This window comes from Calypte anna, chromosome 1 (genome assembly GCF_003957555.1).
Source record: "Calypte anna isolate BGI_N300 chromosome 1, bCalAnn1_v1.p, whole genome shotgun sequence".
Classification (NCBI taxonomy): domain Eukaryota; kingdom Metazoa; phylum Chordata; class Aves; order Apodiformes; family Trochilidae; genus Calypte; species Calypte anna.
The window spans coordinates 84,691,932-84,713,687 of NC_044244.1; the positions used below are offsets into that span (position 1 = coordinate 84,691,932).

The 21,756-nt window shown below is 39.3% G+C and overlaps 1 protein-coding gene across 1 annotated transcript in view; it reads right to left on the reverse strand.

The window, feature by feature from the left end:
* Window positions 1-2,313: 2,313 nt before the first annotated feature.
* SPAG17 (sperm associated antigen 17) overlaps window positions 2,314-21,756 on the reverse strand; it is a 99,966-nt gene continuing 80,523 nt past the window's right edge. The window contains 13 exon segments of the mRNA XM_030451530.1: window positions 2,314-2,408; window positions 3,512-3,640; window positions 4,882-5,026; window positions 6,281-6,341; window positions 8,797-8,966; window positions 9,444-9,589; window positions 11,461-11,559; window positions 12,522-12,618; window positions 13,230-13,332; window positions 16,474-16,535; window positions 16,942-17,030; window positions 19,000-19,045; window positions 20,362-20,475. Coding sequence (XP_030307390.1) covers window positions 2,314-2,408; window positions 3,512-3,640; window positions 4,882-5,026; window positions 6,281-6,341; window positions 8,797-8,966; window positions 9,444-9,589; window positions 11,461-11,559; window positions 12,522-12,618; window positions 13,230-13,332; window positions 16,474-16,535; window positions 16,942-17,030; window positions 19,000-19,045; window positions 20,362-20,475 — 1,356 coding nt within the window.

Consider the following 21,756-nt stretch of genomic DNA (forward strand, 5'->3'; position numbering starts at 1 on the left):
AGACTGTTTTCTCATCTGTAGGTAGGCCTGAAGCAATGCCCAGTGCTGGGGATCCATTTGGGCACCTTCCTGAGCTTGCAGTCAGCTGTGGTTCATAGGCCAAATCTGACTCAGAGCTGATGGACAAATAGTCATGTCTGGGGGGGCAGTGGAAAACACCAGTGCAGTACTCAGATGGCTGCTGAGGGAGCTCAGCATACACTTTAAAGGGAAGAGGTGTGTCCTGTGCCAACAATCCACTGATAGACTAGGATTCTGATATTATTGGGTACCTCAACTTGCCTATTCTTAGCTTAAATTCCCGAACTTAACAAACCTGAGCACACACAGAGCCAATTTAAGATGTGTTTTATCATTAGAATGTATGTCTCACTTAACAGTGTTGGATGGGAGAGTTCAAAACTGGCATTTATATTTCACACTGATGAAGGTTGTTACTTAATCCCAAATCATGGGATTCTCAGTCACTGTAAAGTGTTGAGAGAAGTTGTCTGCATATGTCAAGGAAAATTCCCTGTCCCTCAAGATGTCACATGCTGGAAAAAGGATGAAGCACGGGAAGGCAACTCACTGGAAATTAATTGATAGAAAAAGAAAGCAGAACTGCACTTCTGTATGAGAAACTGGTGTCTCACAAGGAGACTGAGATGTTCCAGTCACTACAGCATATGCAGGAACAAGGGGAGAAAAATGGCCATTTTTGTCTATGAAGAGAGCTGTGAAGATGAGCATTTGAGGATGATCATGTCTGATAGTGAACAAAAGGATATAAGCAGAATCCCTGTCGATTCCTCTCTGTCCAGTGTAAGTTTGTGTACTCATAACTTCCATCTGGTGTCTGCAGCTAATTAAAGGTAGGTGAACACAAAGAAAGTTAAGCCTATGATTGTGAAAGGAGACAGAAACTCAAGAATTAAAATACCAGAGCAGATCAGCAGCTTTTTCATGGTGAATCACAGCTGACTTCAGTGAAAACTCCTGTGTTCCTCAGTACTTAAAAAATATTTCAGGTGCCTCAGAACAGGTTCTAGAAAACCAATCCCTTTTGAAAACAAAATAAATCTGTTAGGAAGCATTCAGCACTCTTCTGAGTGCAAAGTATCAAACACTGGGGTTGGGAGACAGTAATCTTTCAACTGTTTGCATCTCAGGGAGCCAGGTTAGAAGGCTGTGTGACTTTTCGACCACCCATCCCATTAATAGGGGACACACAAAATACTCATTCACATAGATCTGATAAAATAAATGAAAAAGTCAACACCGGGATGTTTCCATAACATTGGACTAAAAATCAGGTATTCCAGTATTGCTGATCTTCATGTTACTCTTCTTGGGCTCTAACCTGTAGTGAAAGAGGGGAGAAAATTAATATGAAAGAAATACAAAACTCTACTTCTGTACAGTTGTTGAAGCAAACCCAGAAATTACATGAAGATTCTGTGCAGATGTTGTATGAGCACTGTGACTGCTATGCACTGGTTCAGTAGAACTGGCCTCTGCTCTTGCTGTTGAAAGGGAACAATGTGATCAAGGGTTCTCAGGTGGGCTTGAACTATACTAGGAATTTGCTTTTATTTCTCAAATTGAGAAGTGTAAAAATCCTGACCACATATTCAGGATGGGCAGTCTAGCTAGCAAAACTAAAGACTTTCATGGACAGCTTTCTGTGTAGTATATTAAGTATATTAAGAGAATCTTTGTGAAATATTTTAAATACAAATGAGAAATAACTAAAAAAAATATAAATGAGATATGATTAAGTTTGGTCAGGTGATGCTTCATCTGTCTTTTTGCTTGTTGGGCTTTAATAGGAGGTATGGTAAATTGGTGATCAGTTCTAATATTGTAGGGAAATTTCTAAGACTTAAAAAACCAAAATCACTGTGGCTGTGGTGATAAACACCTGGGAAACGTGATATGAAATTAAAAAGTTGTCAAAGTGCTTCTGCAAAGGCTTGATTATTTCTGTTCTGAACAGCTAAACAAGACTAACCAAATGCAGGACTTAACCTAGGAGCATCTGTGTTTCATATTTTGTGACTCAACCAACCAGGGCCCTGTCATGTTTGAGATGGAAACGGTTTTGAGTCTGGAAGATTTTATGGTGAGTAATGGTTGAAGAGGCATTTGGTAGAGGTGCTTGGGTAGCATGATGGAGCTGTAGCCACCTTCAAAAGGAATCATCAATCAGTTCACAAAAGACTTGGTCAGACCAGAAGAGAGATACGGCTGTAGAGACAGCAGCTGTGATTAACTGGATTAGCCATGTGGGAAGAGAATACCATGCCATTAATTTCTGTCCACTTGTAGCTTCTAATGGGAGATGACACTGATCAGAATTTCTTTTGGGACAGGGGGTGTCTCACTGAACTCTGAAGTGACGGGGTGAGTATTTTCCAATTTGAACGCTATTGTGAGAGAAGTTTGTCTAAATTTCATTTACTGGTGAACTACAAGTTGTAAGCCCCTAAGATGGAAGGCATTAAATTTGCTGTTCTTCTAGACCATGACTGCATTTTATTTGGGGGGCTAAATTCCATACTGGAAAAGGTAGGAAGATATTTAAACAGGAGAAAAAAGAGTGCTATTTAATGTACGCTGGGCAGTCCTAGAGCAGAGGCAGCAGTCTGAGGTGTGTCTTTCTGCAAAGTTTCTTTTGAGACTTGATTGATGTGAGTCACTTCTCTTTTTCTCCAGAGGAGAGGAAATGAGATACAGCTGGGATTTCTTTATGGACTTGTTAGATAACATGGCAGACTTATACATGTTACACACGAGATAAATGGGGACTCTTGAGCTGAGGAGAGAAGAAACATCCACAGGGTTCCTGTTTATGAACTGTCACCATCAATCGTATACTGTATTTAAAGTGCCTGAGTTGACGTGAGTGGAACATCAGCCTAATGTTAAACATGTTAAGTGGTGCTTTGAGGAGGAATTCCCAGTAAGGTTTTTTTGTTGCCAGGGAAGATTCTCTGTATACTCTGATTCTCTAAGATGATGTAAATGTGCTGTATGAAACAATGTGTGCAGAGGGTTGTATGTGCTTGAACCTCTCATGTCAGGTTTGTTCTGTCTGTAACAAGGGACTCCTGTTTAGGCTCCTCCTGACTAGACTTGCTGTTATTGTCAAAAGGTCAGCAGTAAGACTTGGTTTTAGAAAGTGGAGAGTGCTAAAGAGAGGCTGATTTATTAGGGCTTAACTAATAAATCTAGCCCCCAGCTGCCAGGAGGCTTGATGACTTGTTTGAAAATTGAGAGAGTTAAATAAAGGATTGGGGATAGGACTGGGGAGGCTTTGCTGTGAGAGCCTCCACCACTGCTCTGAGCAGTCATAATAAGTCTCTTGCAGTGAGTCCTCTGATTTGTGTCACCCAGCGCTTCCCTTTTCATGTCTCAGGTTGCCGTGTCTGTGTGATGTGTGCATGACAGCTTTACTGCTGGATCAGAAGCCAAGAGGAGGTAAAACAACTGTGATTTAATTTATGGCTCGTATCACTGCACCCAGTACTTACCTTTTGGGATGGTGTAATCCAGAACTGTGGTTTGGGGCTTGTAGGAACTGCCCGGACTGCTGCTGCCTTCCCCCCCTGGGGGTATCCTTGTGGGCGACACTCATAGATGTCAGTGGTTAACACGAGTGGAATATCATGTTAAGAATCTAACCATTTCTGTATATTTATGTAACTAAAATAATGGGTGTGAAGGCTGGAGTGAATTGTGGAAATAAGGCCATGAAACAACTTGAAACTGCCCTCAGCTCAAAGCTTTGAAGACCAGATAAAACACTGGGGAAGAACACGTTTTGGAAGCTGCTCTGCAAGCATTGTGAGTGAGGACCAGGGGAGTAAGAACAGAGCAGGAGAGGGGTTTGCTGCTAATGCTTCCTTCCAGTCCTGGTCTAGCTCAGTTCTGCAATAATGGGCATGAAAGACTTCTTTGGGTCACTGTGAAGTAAATTTGGGGAGTTTCCATGTCACTTTTAGAGCATATGAAGCCTCAATGGAGTTGCTGCTTAGCTAGTACTTTGGTCAGCCTCAAAGGACCCTGAAGTTCTCCTTTCTTTGGTAAGGGTGGCCCTTACCAGGAGTGGAGTTTCTGGTGTGTTTGGATGCACCCTGCCTTGGGATTTCTCTTATAGGTTTCTAGAAGACCTCGTGTCCCAGGCTTTTAATTATAAATTTGATTAAAAGTCAAACAGAACTTCACTCTTTCTTCTGAACTTGGCCTTAAAAAACGAGTCTGTAATTTTATATTAAAAAATAATTATGGTGTCTGGAGCTCAAGGGAAAGAGAAATACTAGTTTCTGACTTTGCTGTTTTCTTTTACATACCTCTGTCCTTATTTAAACAATAAGAGGCTCACTGAACCCACAGCAGGCTAATTTCTGACAGCACTTATGTGCTTCTGTGCTTGTGTCTCTGCTGATACAAGGATACTCCCATTTGTCTGTTCAGTATCCAAGATTATACATGATTTTGTTGCTCTTGAGGCTGTACCATCAAATGTTACCATAGGTTCAAAAATACTATAAGGGATTTCCATCAGGGGTGTGCGTAAGAGTTCCTATACTTTCCTAAAACCCACCTCTTTCTGAGCTTAGCAATTTTCCTTTCTTCTGGGCTTAGCATTCTTCCTTTCTTTACCCAGTTTTCAAAACCATGTTACTCTGTTGTAAATTGCTTTTGGTTTCAGAATTTGAAATTCCTCACATGTTGTGCTTTTGAAAACACCCATTTGTGTGTTTCTGAAAAAGGGACAGTAAAGCTTGCTGGATCAACAGCCTGCACTGGAAATGATGCTTAAGGCTCCTGACTGGTGGATGGTCCCCAGTGTTGATGCTAGAAGATGTGTGTAGGAAGTAGGACAACAAAGGATATTTCCTCTCACAGGCAGGAGAAGAGTCTCTGTTTCTGTGAGTATTTCAATATCATGGGAAATTTCTTTAAGGCCACCAGTACATTGCCCTCCAGTTATCATGGCAGAAATCTCTATCTCCAGTTCAGCCTTCAAGCCTGCTGCCACCTAGGAGAAACAGAGGAAAACTCATGGTTAAGGTACATGTTTCATACACAGTTCCCTCCAGCAGTCCTTGGAGGTGGTTCTTGTTCTGCATTGTCTGATAAAATTGAAGACTTAGTGGCCAACACACATGATTGTGCTAGCCAGTTAGCCAGTATCTGTTTCACTAGGAAGGTCTGTATAAAACTGTCTCTCCACATTGCAGTTTGAAAGGAAACTGCATTTTTTCCTCTAAATTTCCTTCTAGGTTTTGGAGGCAAAGGGGAATTGGGACAGCTGGGAGAGAATAAAAAAAGACAGGTGGTCAATGCCTCAAGCCTTTTGGTGTTTTTAAAGAGGGATTTGGACAGTACCCTTAATAGTATGCTTTTAACTTTTGGTCAGCCCTGAAGGTGTCAGGCATTAATGATGGTCCCTTCCAGCTGAAACACTAGTCTAAAAGCAACATAGAGGTAGGGAGAGAAGGGAGATATGGGTGAGGGAAAAAGAGAATGAAGATTTTTCCAGCCATTCTAGGTACTGAGTTATGGCTAGGGCCCTGATGAACTAGGACGTTTAACTTCCATTTTGGCACTGCCTCCTTGCATAAGTTACTGCTGCTTGATTCCATGCCTGTAAAAGTATTGGCAAGGATCATGCCTATTACTACCTGGGTGCTGTCAGGATACTGGCCAGCACAATATGTATTCAGGTAAAATACGCAGGTGAAGAGAGAGACTGAACAAAAGCAGAAAGCATGAAAGCTTCCAACTTAATGGGGCAGCATCATGTGCTATGGTACTTTGGTAGACAGAAGACTTAATGTGGAGAATAGTTGCAAGCAGGAGAAGAAATGGCTGAGACAAGAGTTTACTTGGTTCAATTCTTGAAGGTATCAGGACAGAAGATGAAGACTATAGGCATAAGACAGAGCAGATACAAGTACCTTAAACCACGGAAAACTTGGGGCTGGTGGTAGAGTATCCTGTTAGCATGAAAAATCTCTCTTTAGCCTCAATACTTGACCTGCTGCTTTCTACTGAACTTGCTGTGTTTATCCCTCTGCATTCTAGTGCAGACTCTGGAACTCAGAGTGCACAGGGTGCTTGGTTGAAGGCAGCAGGAGGGACAGCAGAAGGCAGAATCACTTCAGGTAACTTTTAATACCATATACCCTGACAGCTCTGCTCCCAGACAGCTGGTGTAAGAGGACCCCCTTAGATGGCCTGAGGGCCATCATAGACTAGCAAAAACCAAACTATTTTCTGTGCAACCTACAGGTCCTGGTGTGTATATCACTCTCAGTCCACTGCGTGGAGGTGGTGGTTTCACCCGAAACCTGTCAGAAAGAGAAGAGAATCAGTTTGTCAGCAACTGTTTCAGGCAGGCAGAAGGCACTGCTGGAAAGCAGGCTGAATGCTCTTCCTCTGGTTGTGCAAACAGCAGCAGAATTTGTTAGCTTATCCTTGCTGTCACAATCTACAACTTGGGCTACAGCAGTATTCCTGGGCTTCTCACCAAGGCTTGGGTTTCTAACAAAAAAACCCCAAAAGAGAAGATTAATGGGCCAAAGTAAGTCTCCAAAGAGCTGTTCACACTGCCTGCTCCTTACAACAGAAAGTTAAATATCAGCATTTTAGAATGATGTACACACAAAGGAAGCAGAAGTACAAATTCCATCTCCTTGTCCAACACCTGTTGTACACCCAGAAGCCCTTAACTGTATTTAATATCCTTTGACATGATTCTGTTGTGGAAGGCATGTTGCTGGTATAAATTTTGTGTAAATAAATTTCACAGTACCAACTAAGGCAGAAGTTTCACTTCCTCATTTCTCACTGTTTCACACCTGTGCAGTCCTTTTGTGCATGCAACTTCCACTGTTGAGACCTCTACAGGTCACTAAAGCAACGATAACTTTTGCATAGCTCTGAACTTTATGCCATGATTTTCTTTTCCATCCACAGAACAGTTACCAACATGCACTTGCATCAGAAGCTGTCAAAGGAAAGGCAGTAAAGAGGCATTTCTAGTATATGGCTCAATCTGCTGGAAAGCTCTGGCAGAATTATAAACTGGCTGTCAGAATTCCTGTGCATTCTCTAAAATGCTGGCTGTTGTGACAAACTGGACTTGTTTTTTGTCAGAATGTCCCAAGTTCAGGCTATGGTATGGACAGTTTAGAAGGCACATAGTTAACTACTGACCCTGTTACACAGTCCCTTTTCAGCTGGTGTTGAACAGATTATTCTAAAGGGCCTACTTGGTGGAGTAAAGCTAAGAGATCAGCATGATCTCAGTAGGGTAAGTCTCTTGTGAGCTCCTCTTGATAATAATTAGCTACCAGGAGGAGGAGTAATAAACCTCAGACATAAATGCTTATTTGATGCCCTCTGTACTGTTTGCTTTAACCAGTGCTAATGTTGCATGAAAAAACAATCATCAGTGCTAAGAAAAAGAACCATCTTTTGAATGAGGTAGACCAACATGATAGTGGGATGCTTATTTCCATGTTTTCAGTTAGCTTCCCTCTCCTAGGGCCTGTGGGTCTAGCAGAAAAAAGGCCCATGTAGCAGGGGGACAAATGGATGAGATTGGCCTAAATAGCAGCTTTCAGTTGGCTGCTAATTAAAATAAGCACCTGTCCAGCTGCAGGAGGTAGTTAAGGATAGGTAGGTGGGAATGAGAGGCTGGCATTGGAAAACTTTGGCAGGAAAGTAATTTAAAAGCTTGGTTTTGGCTTTGGGGCTTTTGAACCATCTGAAATGAAATTTTCCCACCAAGTACTGCAATTCTTGAAACCATCTGATGGGATTATAACCATTCAGATGAAACTATTTTGATGTGACAAACCTCAGGTGGAAGCATTTAGTTGCAGGCTTTCCTTCAAGCTAAAAAAAAAAAGCAAAGGCTATATAGCACAATTAAGGCAATTGAGCAAACTGAGTGGGAGGAGCACACTTTGCCTTCTTTTATGTCACATGTGTGGGTCATAAGCACCTGCCTGAATACCACTGAAGTGGAACTGCTGGAACTGTGCTGGTTCAAGAGTGACAGCCACTCAAAAGGGAAGCTCTAGTACAGAACAGCAATCACATGCATACTCTTACTGTATTTACATATTTGTTAAATTGCAGCTGTGTAACTGATAATTTCTTGTGACTTGTCATGCAGGGCAAGAGACAATCTCCTGGACTGCAGACACAGAAATGGACTTATCTTCACCCTGTTAGAACACAGTGCAGTGCTATTGTGTCCCATGCACTGACAGGGGTGACACTGAGTCAGGGAAATGTCTACACAGACAGATGCTTTATTCAGTTATTGTCCTCTGCTTCTTCACAGTGCCAGCACTGGTGCTGTTTCTCAATGCAGCTAAAGATGTGTTTGCCTCTATACAGCTGTGCCCATTTAGACTTGCAGCATCCAGCAATATTTCCCAAACCCAAATGCAATATTGGTTACCATGAAAGACTTTGGTCCCAGAACCTGAGCACTTCCATAATGACCAGGAAATCATCTGTGATGGGCCAGGTCTGGGCATACAGGACCTGTTGTATACAGGACTGTGCATACAGGGCAGGCTTTCCACCTTCCCAGTAACACTAATATACAAATAATACTGAAGCATTTCTAATTTTATGTCCTCTATCCAGCTAGTCATTATCAAATTATTTCAAGTATAAAAATACCCTTTCTTATCTCATGTTAATCAGATAAAAAAAGGTTGACAATTAAAAAAGCAATAAATATTTTGACAGTTAAAACCCAAGGTACTAAAAATTCAAACTAACCTTGAGAAGTTCATACCAACATTCTTCAGGATCACAGTGGCTGCGTAGGTGCAGCCTTCCTTCAGCACTCCAAACATCACTTTGGGTGGAATGAGATGGAAATCACTAAGAGGCTGCCTCATTGTTGCAAGAGAAGATGTGTTGAACTTTCCTGCAACAGGATCCTCTATCTGTGCAAACAGAATTAAAATATTAATTAATAGAAAAAGTTGGTGGCCACCGAGTTAGGTTCAGACCTACATTTGATCTCTGTTCATTCATCCTGAAGAACTGCAACGGGATATCCTAATTTGAGTAAAAACTGGAGACAGTTTTAAAATAGCCTGCAAATTTCTACTGGTTTGAGTTTTCACATATATAAAACCATTGAAATATCTCAGGGGGAACAGGGGAAGCTGTGCTCTTTTGGGAACCTGAGCATTCATATAGGTACCTGATGCAGAACTATGCTATTGGCATGGGAGTTTTTCCTGGCAGTTGAGAGGGAATATACTTTTAGAATTGCCAATGAACTTATATGTTAATTGCAACTGCTATTGTTTCAGAAGAAAGATTCAAACTACTTTATGGTATTGCTCCAGAATGAATATTTCATGTAAAATATTTGACTAAGAGGATAAATATCAACACAAAAGATGGTATTTTACCTTTTGATTTGGTATGGAGTTTGGTTTTGTCCCCCGAGGGAATGATGAGAATTTATCTTTTCTTGGCTGTCCTGCAGCATTCACCAGCAGACTATTAGTGCTGCATTTAAAGGGTGTCTCTTGTGATCTTGCAGCATTTTTTAGGTCTGAAAAGATTTCTAAAAGCACAAAAAAATGAAGCATCATATTCAGCCTAATCCTGAAGTTTTTGTTCAGATAAGACACATTGTCTCTGAAAGCATTTCATCAGCACATGGATGGAAGAACTGCTCTAATTTTATTTAAGAGGCCAGGAAAGGCATTAAGAAACCTTGTTAATAGTAGCAAATAATTAAAATGTAATTAATAAGTCAAAGTACAATTATCAGAACTCATTAGTTGGAAGCATCTCAGTGGAAACTTGCAATGAAGACAAACACCTGTGAAAGTGATTAGAACAGAAAAGGCAGTACTAACCCCCAAGCATTAAAATTAAAATAAAAAATCAAGGACATTCCTATTCCAAAGGCCTGCCTGCAGTGCACAAGCATCAGTTGTGCAGAAACACCCAGGCTGCTCAAGTCAAATCTCTATGTCCATATAACAACAAATTCCATCCCAGGCCTCAGAGCAGAAAAAGCTCTGCCAGCACAACCAATTAGGAAGCCCTATCCCTGAGCAGCATTTATTGTCTTGAACAGACAGTTCATTCATGTGCATGATCTGCATGCTTCTGGGCTGGAAGTGATTGTGAAATCATTTCCTTATCATCTTTTAAATGTGCTCCACTCTGTAATGTAGATAGACTACAGCAGAGGGATGTCCAGAGCAACTTAGATCTAAATGCAGCTTCTTTTGCTTGATAGCTTCAGACATATATAACTTATTGTAAAGTCTGGTAACTGCTGAAGGGAAAACACAGGACAGTTATGGTAGTTGTCTTCTCACCAGAGGACAACTTTTAGACCAGTATTTTGTACTGAAGGGAATTGTTATTTCTTAGTTTGGACTGCAGGGACTGTCCAGCTGGAATGCTGGGTCTGGTGAGGAGTCACTCATCATCAAGAGGCAGACACATTATTTGAGAACAGCATCTTCTCTAGATTCCCCTCAGAACTGCAGGTGGTAGAGATGGGCTCCCCACCTGCACGGCAGAGCTTATTAGAAAAAAAATAAGCAAAGCTAAGCATGTACATCATGAAAAAACCCATAACTAGCATTTCTTGTTTTGCCTAAAGGTAAGCAAAATTTATGCTTTGACATTAGAAGTCAGCGTAGTTTTGCCATTTGCTATTTCTTTCTCCACTCTCCCTTCCCCAGGAAGCTGCTGTTCTTTTTGTTGATCTGGAAATAGAGATTAGTACATCTGCCCTATGGGTTATGTATAAATAACGGGAAATTTAGCAAGTTTGAAGGTAACAGCTCTTGCTGCCCCCCTCCAGTGTGCATAGAAGGGAAAGAAAGGGGAGAAGGCAAGCTCAAACTATGGTATACAGGAATAGATTTTCCAAGTGTGCAGTGCCAGCATGCAGCTGGTGGGGCATTTTTTGAGAGCCAAAGGTTGGGGCTAATGAAAGCAGACTCGTGGCTCCCCAGCAATCCAAGTCTGTCACCATAAACAGTCTGAACAATGGTAGATGTAGCAAGGAAAGTGAAACTCAACGGGGATGTTTATACAGCCAAGGCCACTTAAACACAGCAAACTCTGTTCTAGGGTTGCTGGTTACAAGCTTTAATGCCTAGGAAAAAATGGCTTGTGCAAGTTGTTTTTAGTAGGAAAATTGCTTCTTGGCATTGTTTGCAGTTCTACCATCCCCATTACACCCATGTTGTTCTAGCAGTCTCCTAGGATGAAGGAGAGACTCTCTCCCATTAGTTTTCCTGCTTCTCTCCCTTTCTGCCAGTTCTGCATTCAGATGTGTTCAGAAAGCTGAAGAGATATAAGTGGATTTGTATTTCTATTGTAAATATTTTGTCAAAAGTTATAAGAAGGTAGATATTAACCTGCTTCAAACTACTTTCTGGAAAGCAGCTTTACCTGTTGTTCTGCTGGAGCCTTCATTTTGTTTTGAATGTGCCTGCAGCAGAAGGCCAAGTGTGGGTGAAGGTTCACTCATGGTATTGAGACATTGAGATACTAGGAAAATAATAGAATGCTGTGACAAGTGTTTTTTGTGATCATCACCATTTCCATAAGTACATTAAAACACATGAACACATTCATTTAGACCCCATAACCACGACAGGCTAGGTAAACTCAGCATGGGACATTTGCTCCATGGGGCAACAGGGATCAAGACATCTATCTTGTGATTAGCCACTTGTTCTCTAGCTAATGGAGCAATAAACCTTAAAGGGCTTAGAGACAATCCAACACAGGCCTTCTGATGACTGCAATATAGTGATTTCAAAATGAGGAAATATGGGAATCAGGGGGGGAGCTGATAAAGACCCATGGAAGACTGCTTTCCTGATAGGATTCATTTTTGAGTTTGACTTTTAATGTCACTATGTTATTTCAGTAACTTGTCAGGGCTGCCTTCAAACAGAACTGAAGTATTCCTCACAATGCTCTAAAGCTCAAACTTGAGATTAGGGTTCACTCTTTCATTGCTGTCCATCACTGTTTTCCTCCCCTATCCTCCAAACTACATTTAGCCTGCATGTTTCTTTTTATACAATAAATAGAGAAGTCATGTAGACCACATTTATATCAGTGGGTTAAACAGGAACATTCTCAGATACTGGAACATAATGATCTATACCGTAATTTAACAGTTAGAACACTGGACTGATATTGAGTGTGTCACCTAGCAGTCTCCCCAAAGACACCCTTGAGTACACAAGTTTTGGCCAGGAAAAAGGAAAAAGGCATTCAATCAAGAGATTGAATTTCTACAGCCTACTCCCTACTGGTGAATCTCAAAGTCAGGGAAAGCTGCTGGGTATGTTTCATTTATCAGAATAGATAAAGCCATGTGCCTGGGAATACATAGGGTCAGATAATATAATTGTGAATTTAATTGCAATATGAAATGAGTCAAATGGATAAAACAATGACGAAGATAGTAAAATATTACCAGGCAGAGCTCAAGTTACCTCTGCTGTTCCTTTTCATAGTCTCTAGAGGGAAATTCCCACTTTCTTTCTTTTGAACAGGAGGAAGTTTCATAGACAGTGCTTCCACATCAGGAAACTAGAGAAAAGTAAGATAGAGGGCTTAGGTCTCCGAAACAAATGCTTGTAACAAAAAACAGCAGACTTCTCTCTCGTCCCCCAGCCCCCTAAAAAAAAAATAGAGGTGCAAAAGAAACAAATAAGCAGAACCAACCTAGTAAGTATAAAAAAGATATACATAACTTTACCTCAGTTTCCAAGTACACATTTGAGTATGGTTTATGCACTGAGGCAATTAAACCATTGATCACATGAGATTACAACTGAAAAGACTTCTAAGTCCACCTTCAACACAGGAAGGTTGTTTTACTAATTCCCTCTCTAGTTAGCAGAGGTTTTTGAGGGGTAAGTGAAAAGACCTGAGGTTTGGCTTCTGCTATGAATCAGGCTCTCTGCAGAGTTTATGTAAGTAACCTTCAGAAGTTGTACTCAACAAACACAAACCACCTCCAATATATGTTTCTTCTGACATAGGTACACAGTTCTAAGTATAATTCTGCCATGACTGCCCTCTGCAATGGTTTCCTGAGATAAATAGAGGCTGAGAAGTAAACCCACAACTGTCTTTGGGGGACTAGGACAGAAACTACGTGGCCTAACACAAATTCATTGAGTTTTCAGCTACATTACCTTGTTTTGGAAAAACTTCTTGCCAAATTCTGATTCAAAATAGGGAGGAATTATTTTATTTCTTATTGCCGTTAAAGTCTTCTTTTCTTCATCAAGTTCTTTCCTAAGTGAGTTTTGACATTGTTGGTAAGGAAAAGAAGAAAAAAAGCATTATAACTGAGTCCACTCTGTTCTTCAGCATTATGTATCAAATATTGAGGAATGAAATGATAAAGGGGCATTTTTCCAATGCAATTGGAATCTTCCTCAGTGACAGATCAAGAACAGGCTGTTTTGGCAGACACAGACAATGTCCTCCTCAGATACGGAGAATATAATTATATATAATAATATATGATCATTATATGGATGATCAAAACACATGGAAACTAAGGACTGGCTGATAGGAAGAGCTCCTCCTCAACACATGCTCCAGTTCTCTATTCTCTTGTGGAACATGTCTGAGACTGTCACTGGTGTCTTTCCAGTCTTCTGATGAACACTTAAATCTAAGAACTGGTATTACAGACCCATTACTAAAATTTATAATACAAAATTAATCTAATTTCCTTATTTTATCACAGAAAAACTCGATGGCTCTGTAGCTAGAGAAAAAGCTGTTCAAACTTCTGAAGATTCAACAGAGTCAAGACCAGTTGTTTTCAGCTTGATTTAGTCCAGTTTTACAGTACTATGGTTTCACTGGCTTACAGGGTCTAATATCAGATATTAAACTACCACTTTTAATCATATTAAGAGTTCTGATACTGGCTTTATAACCAGAATTGTACATGATATTATTGCATGCTGGTTATTCATATATATATATATATATTTAAATTAATTCTTTAAATATTATACAAAATAGTGTAAAATGCTATATTAAAATATAAATCTGAATTTATAGAAGTTTTTTAAATCTCATACAAGTCAGTTAGAAAGTAATTAAAAAGTAGTATGGAAAATAACTTAATTTTCAATTGCCACTTAACCCGCTCCCACAAAAATGAATGAAAAAGCAATTGTTTGACAATAATTTGAGTTTATCACTGTTTCAAGTTATTTCATTTAATCTAAGAAATGGTGAATGATCTAAATAACTGTCAATATAATTATTTTAATTCCATTGTGAATGACACTGTATGTTACTAATAACTTTATGTTAATCCATTGTTCATGTATCAGGTTTTCTATTTCAACATAAATTACATGTATATTTTTAATTATTTAAATGTAACTGGCATGCTTCAATGCCACTGAAGAATCTGACTATCGTATTAAAAAAATCACCTTTTCCTCTAGAACTACAAATGATAATAGTTTTAATGCACAACGCTTAAATGAGAAGTTTTTGTGTGGTACTAAAGAATTATATAATGCATCCTGTGATTATATAATTATGTATCTTCATAGAACAAGAGGCTGTACATTTATGTTCCAAAAAATCGTATTTTTCTCTCAATTAATAGTAGCTCTGAGATTACTCCTATTTATTTCAAATGCTTTTGTGAATTGCCATATCTGCAGAATGAAATCCAGTGACTTTTGGTTTACCCATGAGCAGAAATTCTCATGCAAATTAATCTATCTGCTTATGAAATGTACAGTATTAATAATATATTCAATTTCAAAGCATCTATTTTTTTCTTGAACTCATCATTAAAGGGCAATTTTAAATTTTTTTTTAACTTGAGAGCAAGTGAAGTAAAGGTCATTAGAATTTGCATTGCAGGTCAGCCTTAAATACAACTTTCCATGTTACAAAGATGTTTATACACATATGCATGTGCACACACACATTTTCTCCTGAAAAACCACTTCTAATCCAAGGATCATAGCATCTACCTCAGTACTCTCATGAAGAAAATATTACAAATATGAAACCAAGACACAGTTAATTCGCACAGCAGAATTTTCAAATGTGCCAAAACAGGCCTTATTAATGCAAGGCTTGATTTTTAAGATAAACCTAATCTTAAGGTTCTTGTTAAAGATAATGAATTTACCTAATGGCCATGATTTACCTCCTAAAATGTCATCAGAAATGCAATTGCATTTCCATGGTGCACCCCACAATGAAGCAGAGGTAGAGAACCCTCAGCGATCAAGTGAGGAAATGTTGGATGTGGGGGGCAAGCAAAGGGCCTGGGGTGATGTGAACAGAAGGGACATCACAACCAACAAAATGGGGTCTCACCAAGCATCTGTGTGTGTAAGTAAGGAAATGCCTATGGATTGCAGTGTGGAGAAAGCCTTCAGACCCTTCCTAAGCAATCAGCACAGCCGGGTGCCTGTACACTACTGCATGGAGCACAGGTCACAGATTGGATTAATGAGATTGGATTGGTTTAACAAGATTGGATGAATAAGAAGGGTGCAGGCACTCACGGGACTATGATCTGACTGGAAACAGAGAGAATTGGTAGGATGGCTCAAAGTGATGTGACAGATGGATTCAGGCCTTTTAGGAAGAGCAGGCCAGGAAGGCAAGTTGCCCTGTATAGAAGAGAGCAGTTGGAAAGCAGGGTGCTCTCTGTCTGGGGATGGGTGATGAACCAGCTAAGAGCTTATAGGTGCTGATTTGTGGGGCAGACCAATATGGATGACTTTGTTCTGGGCATCTGCTATAGACTAGATGATCAGGAAGAAGAGGTAGATGCAGGGAAGAAGCCCCATGTTCCAGATACCTGGTTTCATAGGAGACTTAAGCCACCTCACTCAGAGTTGGGAAGCAGCTCTGCAGAGAGGGACCCAGGAATCCTGGTAGACACCAAACTGAACATGAACCAACAGTGCACCCTTGCAGTAAAGAAGACCAGAAGGATCCTGGGCTGCATGGGGCAGACTTCTCAGCAGGTTCAGGGAGGTGAAGCTTTCTACTTAGCACTGGTGAAACGACATGAGGAATACAGTGTCTGTTTCTGAACTGGGATTTGTGAAATACTTGAATCTTAACCTAAAGCATCAGCATTTGAAAATAATAATATGAATTATTTTCCAGGCTGGTGGTGGAACCAGAAAACAGAACATGGGACTTCTGACCTCAGCTTTGTTTTGGATAGCTTATGTTAACTGTAACCCTGCTAGGTTTAGAAACGAATGAGAGAGACTCAAACCATTTATTCAATGTTTCTGTTGCAGAGAATTCCCTGTTATTTGCCAACAAACCATTAGACCATTACCCCTGGTAAAATCAGTAAGTCTTTCAAAAAACAGACCTGTCTCATAAAATAAATATTTTTCTGTCCTACTAATACAATATTACCTGTGCTCTTCTAGCCTGCTCTGCCACTTGGACACTGGTTCTACTCCTCCTGGGCTAAATGAAGAGGAAAGAAAAAAAAGTAGTGAAAATAAGAAATCTAGCACAACGTTCTATAAGCAGAAAAATATTTACAAGACAACCCAGGAAAGAAAATGCTCTTTATGAGATTGTGTTATGTCAACATCTTGGGTGAAATTTTGAGTTAGAATGTTAATAGTTTGTACAAAATTGTTTGCTCATACTGCATTTTAATTTTATTATTCAAAGAAGCCTTCAAAATAACCCTCAACAAACTTTAAGGTATCTTTCAGATAGGGAAAGAAAAGTGCAGAAGGACAAAATAATCACAGGAAAAGCCTGTAAAACATTGTAATATGTATCTAGAGAACTATGTGCTAGACCTTAATAACAGTCAGAAGGTTCACTGCCTTCCTGTGTGTTTGGTTCCATCGTTTGTGCCATTTACCTCTGCTGTTGGTCCTCTGTTTGCAGAGTGCTCGCTGTCTCTGTGTGGCTATGAGAACCCACTGCCTCTTCATACAGCTCAGTTACGTGAGCTGCAAGATAAAAATATTACTGAAATGTGCAGCTTCTGCTAAGCACCACCAAGTGTTATGAACAAAAGGCCCTAAAATGATATCTTTTTAATGCATCTTTATGTCACTTGATGAAAACCTAACAGATCCTTTATTACTGTGGGAGAAGATACAGAAAGAACTTTATTCCAAAATCAAGTTCAGAACCATAACAGTTAGGGAATTGATTCAGTTCCATGAAGGAAGTGCTAAAAGCAGATTAAGTTCATACCACAGCTCTGTATTTCCTGAAATATCTTCATGTTCTTTCAAGATACAAATCAGATAACTGTGAGCAGGAAAAATTGCTGACATTCAGCCACTTCCTGACTGGGGAGAAACATGATCTGTACTCAGCACTGGTGAGGCTGCGCCTCGAGCTCTGTGTTCAGTTCCAGGCCCCCTCACTACAAGGAGGACATTGAATTGCCAGAGGAAGGGCAACCAAGCTGGTGAAGGGTCTGGAGAACACGTCCCGTGAGGAAAGGCTGAGGGAATTGGGAATGTTTACTTTGGGGAAGAAGAGGCTGAGAGGAGACCTCATTGCCCTCTACAACTACCTGAAAGGAGGGGGTAGGGAGGCGGGTGTTGGCCTCTTCTCCCAAATGAACAATGACAGGTCTAGAGAAAATGGTCTGAAGTTGCAGCAGGGGAGGTTTGGATTAGACATTAGGAAGAATTTATTTACTGAAAGAGTGGTCAGGCACTGGAACAGGCTGCCCCAAGAGGCAGCTGAGTCACCATCCCTGGAGGTGTTTAAGAAATGTGTAGATGTGGCACTTCAGGGCATACTCTAGCGGCTGAGATTGCAAGGGTTTTGGTTTTTGCTTGGTGCATGTGTGTATGGTTGGACTTGGTGATCTCACGAGGTCCTTTCCAAACATGATTCTGTGATTCAAGGTCTCTATGTCCAGATGTAGGCTATGTAGGCTTTCAGGGACCTTTGGTATTAAGTTGTGCTTAGTTGTGGCTGTGAAGCATCAATAATCAATATTATCATGGAAGGAACTACTAGTTCAATATGCATAATGGAGAAAAGCCAGTCTTCCCATACTTAAGATCATAATCAGATATGGGGCTTTAATTAAGACTTTCTCTGTTCTCTGACATCTTCTATAAAGTGCACTTTTTATTTAATGCCTTGAACTAAACTGTGAGTCCAATGAAATTTCCCCAGTTGAAAACTAATTTCTGGGGCAAACTTTGAAGATCTGAGTATTTGAGATTATATTTGACTATGGCAACATCAATTAGTGTAATTGCAAACTTCACAAATTGGGTTTTTTTGTTGTCAATTTTTTCACCATAAAAAAGCCATTTTTACTTTTCTTTTTTCTATTTTTATCTCTTTGAAAAAGCTTTTCTTTTCCAATATCTTCAAAAATCTCATGTTAAAATTGAACCTTCATTTAAATCAGTAAGGCGTGTAGCAAGTATTTGCTACAGCAGTTTCCATTTACTTTGCACAGTGTGATTTTTTTAACAAGCAGCAATTCTCTGGACAAGGCAAGGGCCGGGGGCAGAAAGGTAACAATTTAAAGACAAGCATTACTATAGGACTGAATAGTAATAACAATGGAAAGCTAATACATTGTTCCATTTTTTTCAAAGGCAAGATAACCTTTCTCAAAGGTTAAGGTAACCAAAACATGATTGATTGAGATAAGATTTTCAAGTATAATAAAAAACCCAGATTTCTATAGTTGCTTTGAAAAATATATCTGAAAAGTACACTTGTATAAAAATAACCAAGTACTGTTATAATTCTTATACCTAGTAAAACTCGATACATTTTTGCGAGCAAGTTCAAATAACCTGTGAAAATCACACAGAAGCATGTACATCACACAGAGATTGATCACACACAATTGCTACTTCTTTAAAGGCAATACTTTTAAAACTTACTATGATATTTCACATTTTCAAAAGATAGAAATTCAATTTTTATTACCTTTGTCATTAAGATTCTCACTTGACTTCTCCCAGTTAGGGAAGGACTGCAATAAAGAAGGAATAACTGTGATTATGTGAGAAACAGACCTCTTAACAGCAGCATCCTGTTCAGAGATCTCCATCCTGAACAAGTGTTAACTTGTCTCAGGTCTCATTCACCTGAGAATGTTACTACATGAATGGAGGTGTTTCAGTGTGCTAGAACACATGAGCTGAGAAAAAAGGAAATTAAATACAATTTCCATGGTCTAAACAGGTGTTTCTTTCTTTCTAGATGATGTACTTCACAGATGGCTTTGTATTTCATATGGCTGCTGCTTATTAAATCAGCTATGCCAGTTAATATTCAAATTCAAATCCTTCTGTAAAGGATTTTTTTTCACTATAAGGGTGACAGAGCACTGGCACAGGCTGCCCAGGGAGGTTGTGGAGTTTCCTTCTCTGGAGACATTCAAAACCCACCTGGATGTGTTACTGTGTGACCTCCTGTAGGTGACGCTGCTCTGGCAGGGGGGGGGTTGGGCTAGGTTTTCAAGGTCCCTTTTTTAAAAAAAAACTAACTTTCTGTGATTTCTGTGATTTGAACCATGTCTAGAACTCATGGCCACACAATTCCTGTGTTCAGGAATTTGTAGGTCCAGAAGGAGCTCTCTTCTGGTTTGTTTACAGTTAAGTGTTTAAGGGGTAAGAGACTCTAAACAAAGCTGTTTCCTTTCTCCAAACTTATTTTTGATGCTTGAACCTTTTAGATTTTTTTTTACCACTCATATTCCACTCATTTTACCAACTGTTACTTCTTTCCCTATTTTCACAACTTTCCCATTCCCTGATTCCCTCCCTTATCTGTCCATGTTCTAATTAGCTGTGCAGATTAGGAGACCACACTTTCAAATGAAATAGGTGCAACTGAGCAGTAATAGCAATATGCCTCCAGACTGTTTCTGGATTATCCTAAAAGCAGGATTTTAACTGATAATATGAAGGTGGTTGTGGCTGAAATGCAATCTCACTGCTGCAGTGACAACAGACTGGAAATATTCTCATCCTAATGTTGGGGGATATACACGTTTCAGTAATTCTGGCCTGTGTGTTTGGGACTGTATCATTCAGTACAGCCAAACTCTTACACTGTTTTGAGCACTGCTTCCCCAGATTGGGAATAGTGGACTCAGTAGCCTAGCTGAATGCTTAGTGTGGCTCTGCTTTACCATAAAACTACAGCAGAGTTGGCAATGTGCTATTCTAACATTGGTTGTTTTATTAACAGATTGCTCTTTGTGAATGTGTTTCAAGGCTGATACTTCCAATGGAAAACAAAGGTGTTGTTGGAAAAAGCCATTAAAATTTGTACTTTTCTCACCATAATCAGTTCAAGGAGACTTGCAGCATAATTCTTTTCCTCTTCTGTTCTTGGTTCTTTTACAGTCATCTCTTCCAACTCATTTTCCTGCTTTAAAATGTTATTGATATATTCCTGGTGGAACAATATAAAAACAAACAAGAATGATGCAGATGTTTTCTTTGCAGAGGAAGACTTAAGGGGCACCTTATAAAGAAAAGACTTTGTACAAGTAACGGATGTATATGCTTCTTCTCCATGTCATAAAGTCTCTATATCTAAAGGTTTGCAGAGATATTTTTTTTTTTAAACAGTATATCAAAGAGAGTAGTACATGCTGAGAAGGTAGCTGGTTGACACCTTAGCAAGGACAAATCAACCCTGAAGACTGGGTAGACTACTGAATCTCCAAGAACTGCTATACCAAGGGCACAAAAAGTCTGCTGACATTCATCATATTAATCATATTCACCATATTATTCATATTAATATCAGCTTAAGGAATAAAAGGTGTTCTAATGACCATTGTGATCTGTATCTCCCTCATGTTTGCTCTCCTATTAGGGGAAATGAAACACACAACCAACTGAAAAATTAGGTTCAGAAAAAGTCTGATGCTCCATTTTTAGACATAAGTTTGCTTTGCTAGAACCACACTGAATGGTACAGCAAAGAATGCTTTTCTCTTCTCACCTTCTTTGATTTAGAAAACACATGGAAAAAAAAGGGGCCTAACAGTATCACTTTTCTAGAATACTAGAGGCAGTACCAAGCTTTAAGAATAGACAAGGTTTGCAGAAGCAATCAATTCTAGTTCTTTTTCATGCCTTCATACCTCTTAAATCTTAAAGAAGATGGAGAAAGGAAGAATACCTGTTTCTTCAGATCCTGATTTTGTTCTGACAAAGTGAATATTTTGCTCAGTAATTAAGATACCTCTTTCTGGGAAAGTCCATAAAATATTGATATATGAGCAATGAGGATATCTCCATAGCAGATTAATGAAATTACTATAAATGTCCCCTCAGTGCCAATAATTTTAATATTCCATCCCTCTGTTACAAAATATGTTCTTTGTCTAAAATCCAAAAACACGTCATGTCAGTAGTGAGACTTGGGATTTTGGTGTGGAACTTTTAAAATATTGCAATTCAAAGAAGAATTTTAAAATTTTTATATATTTCTAGACTGTAAAAGGGTAAATATTAATTCTGACAGACTGGCATTTTTGAAATGTAATTTAAAAAAACCAAAAATAGTCTAACCAGGTAGAACATGAAATGAACTTCACAAATTTCACATGCTGTTTTTCAAATTCAGTTTGCAATGCCTTCAAAGTGTGTTAAATGAATAAATTATAGAACACATACATTTTGTTATTCTCTAACTGGTAAGTAATAATTGGTAAGTAAATAA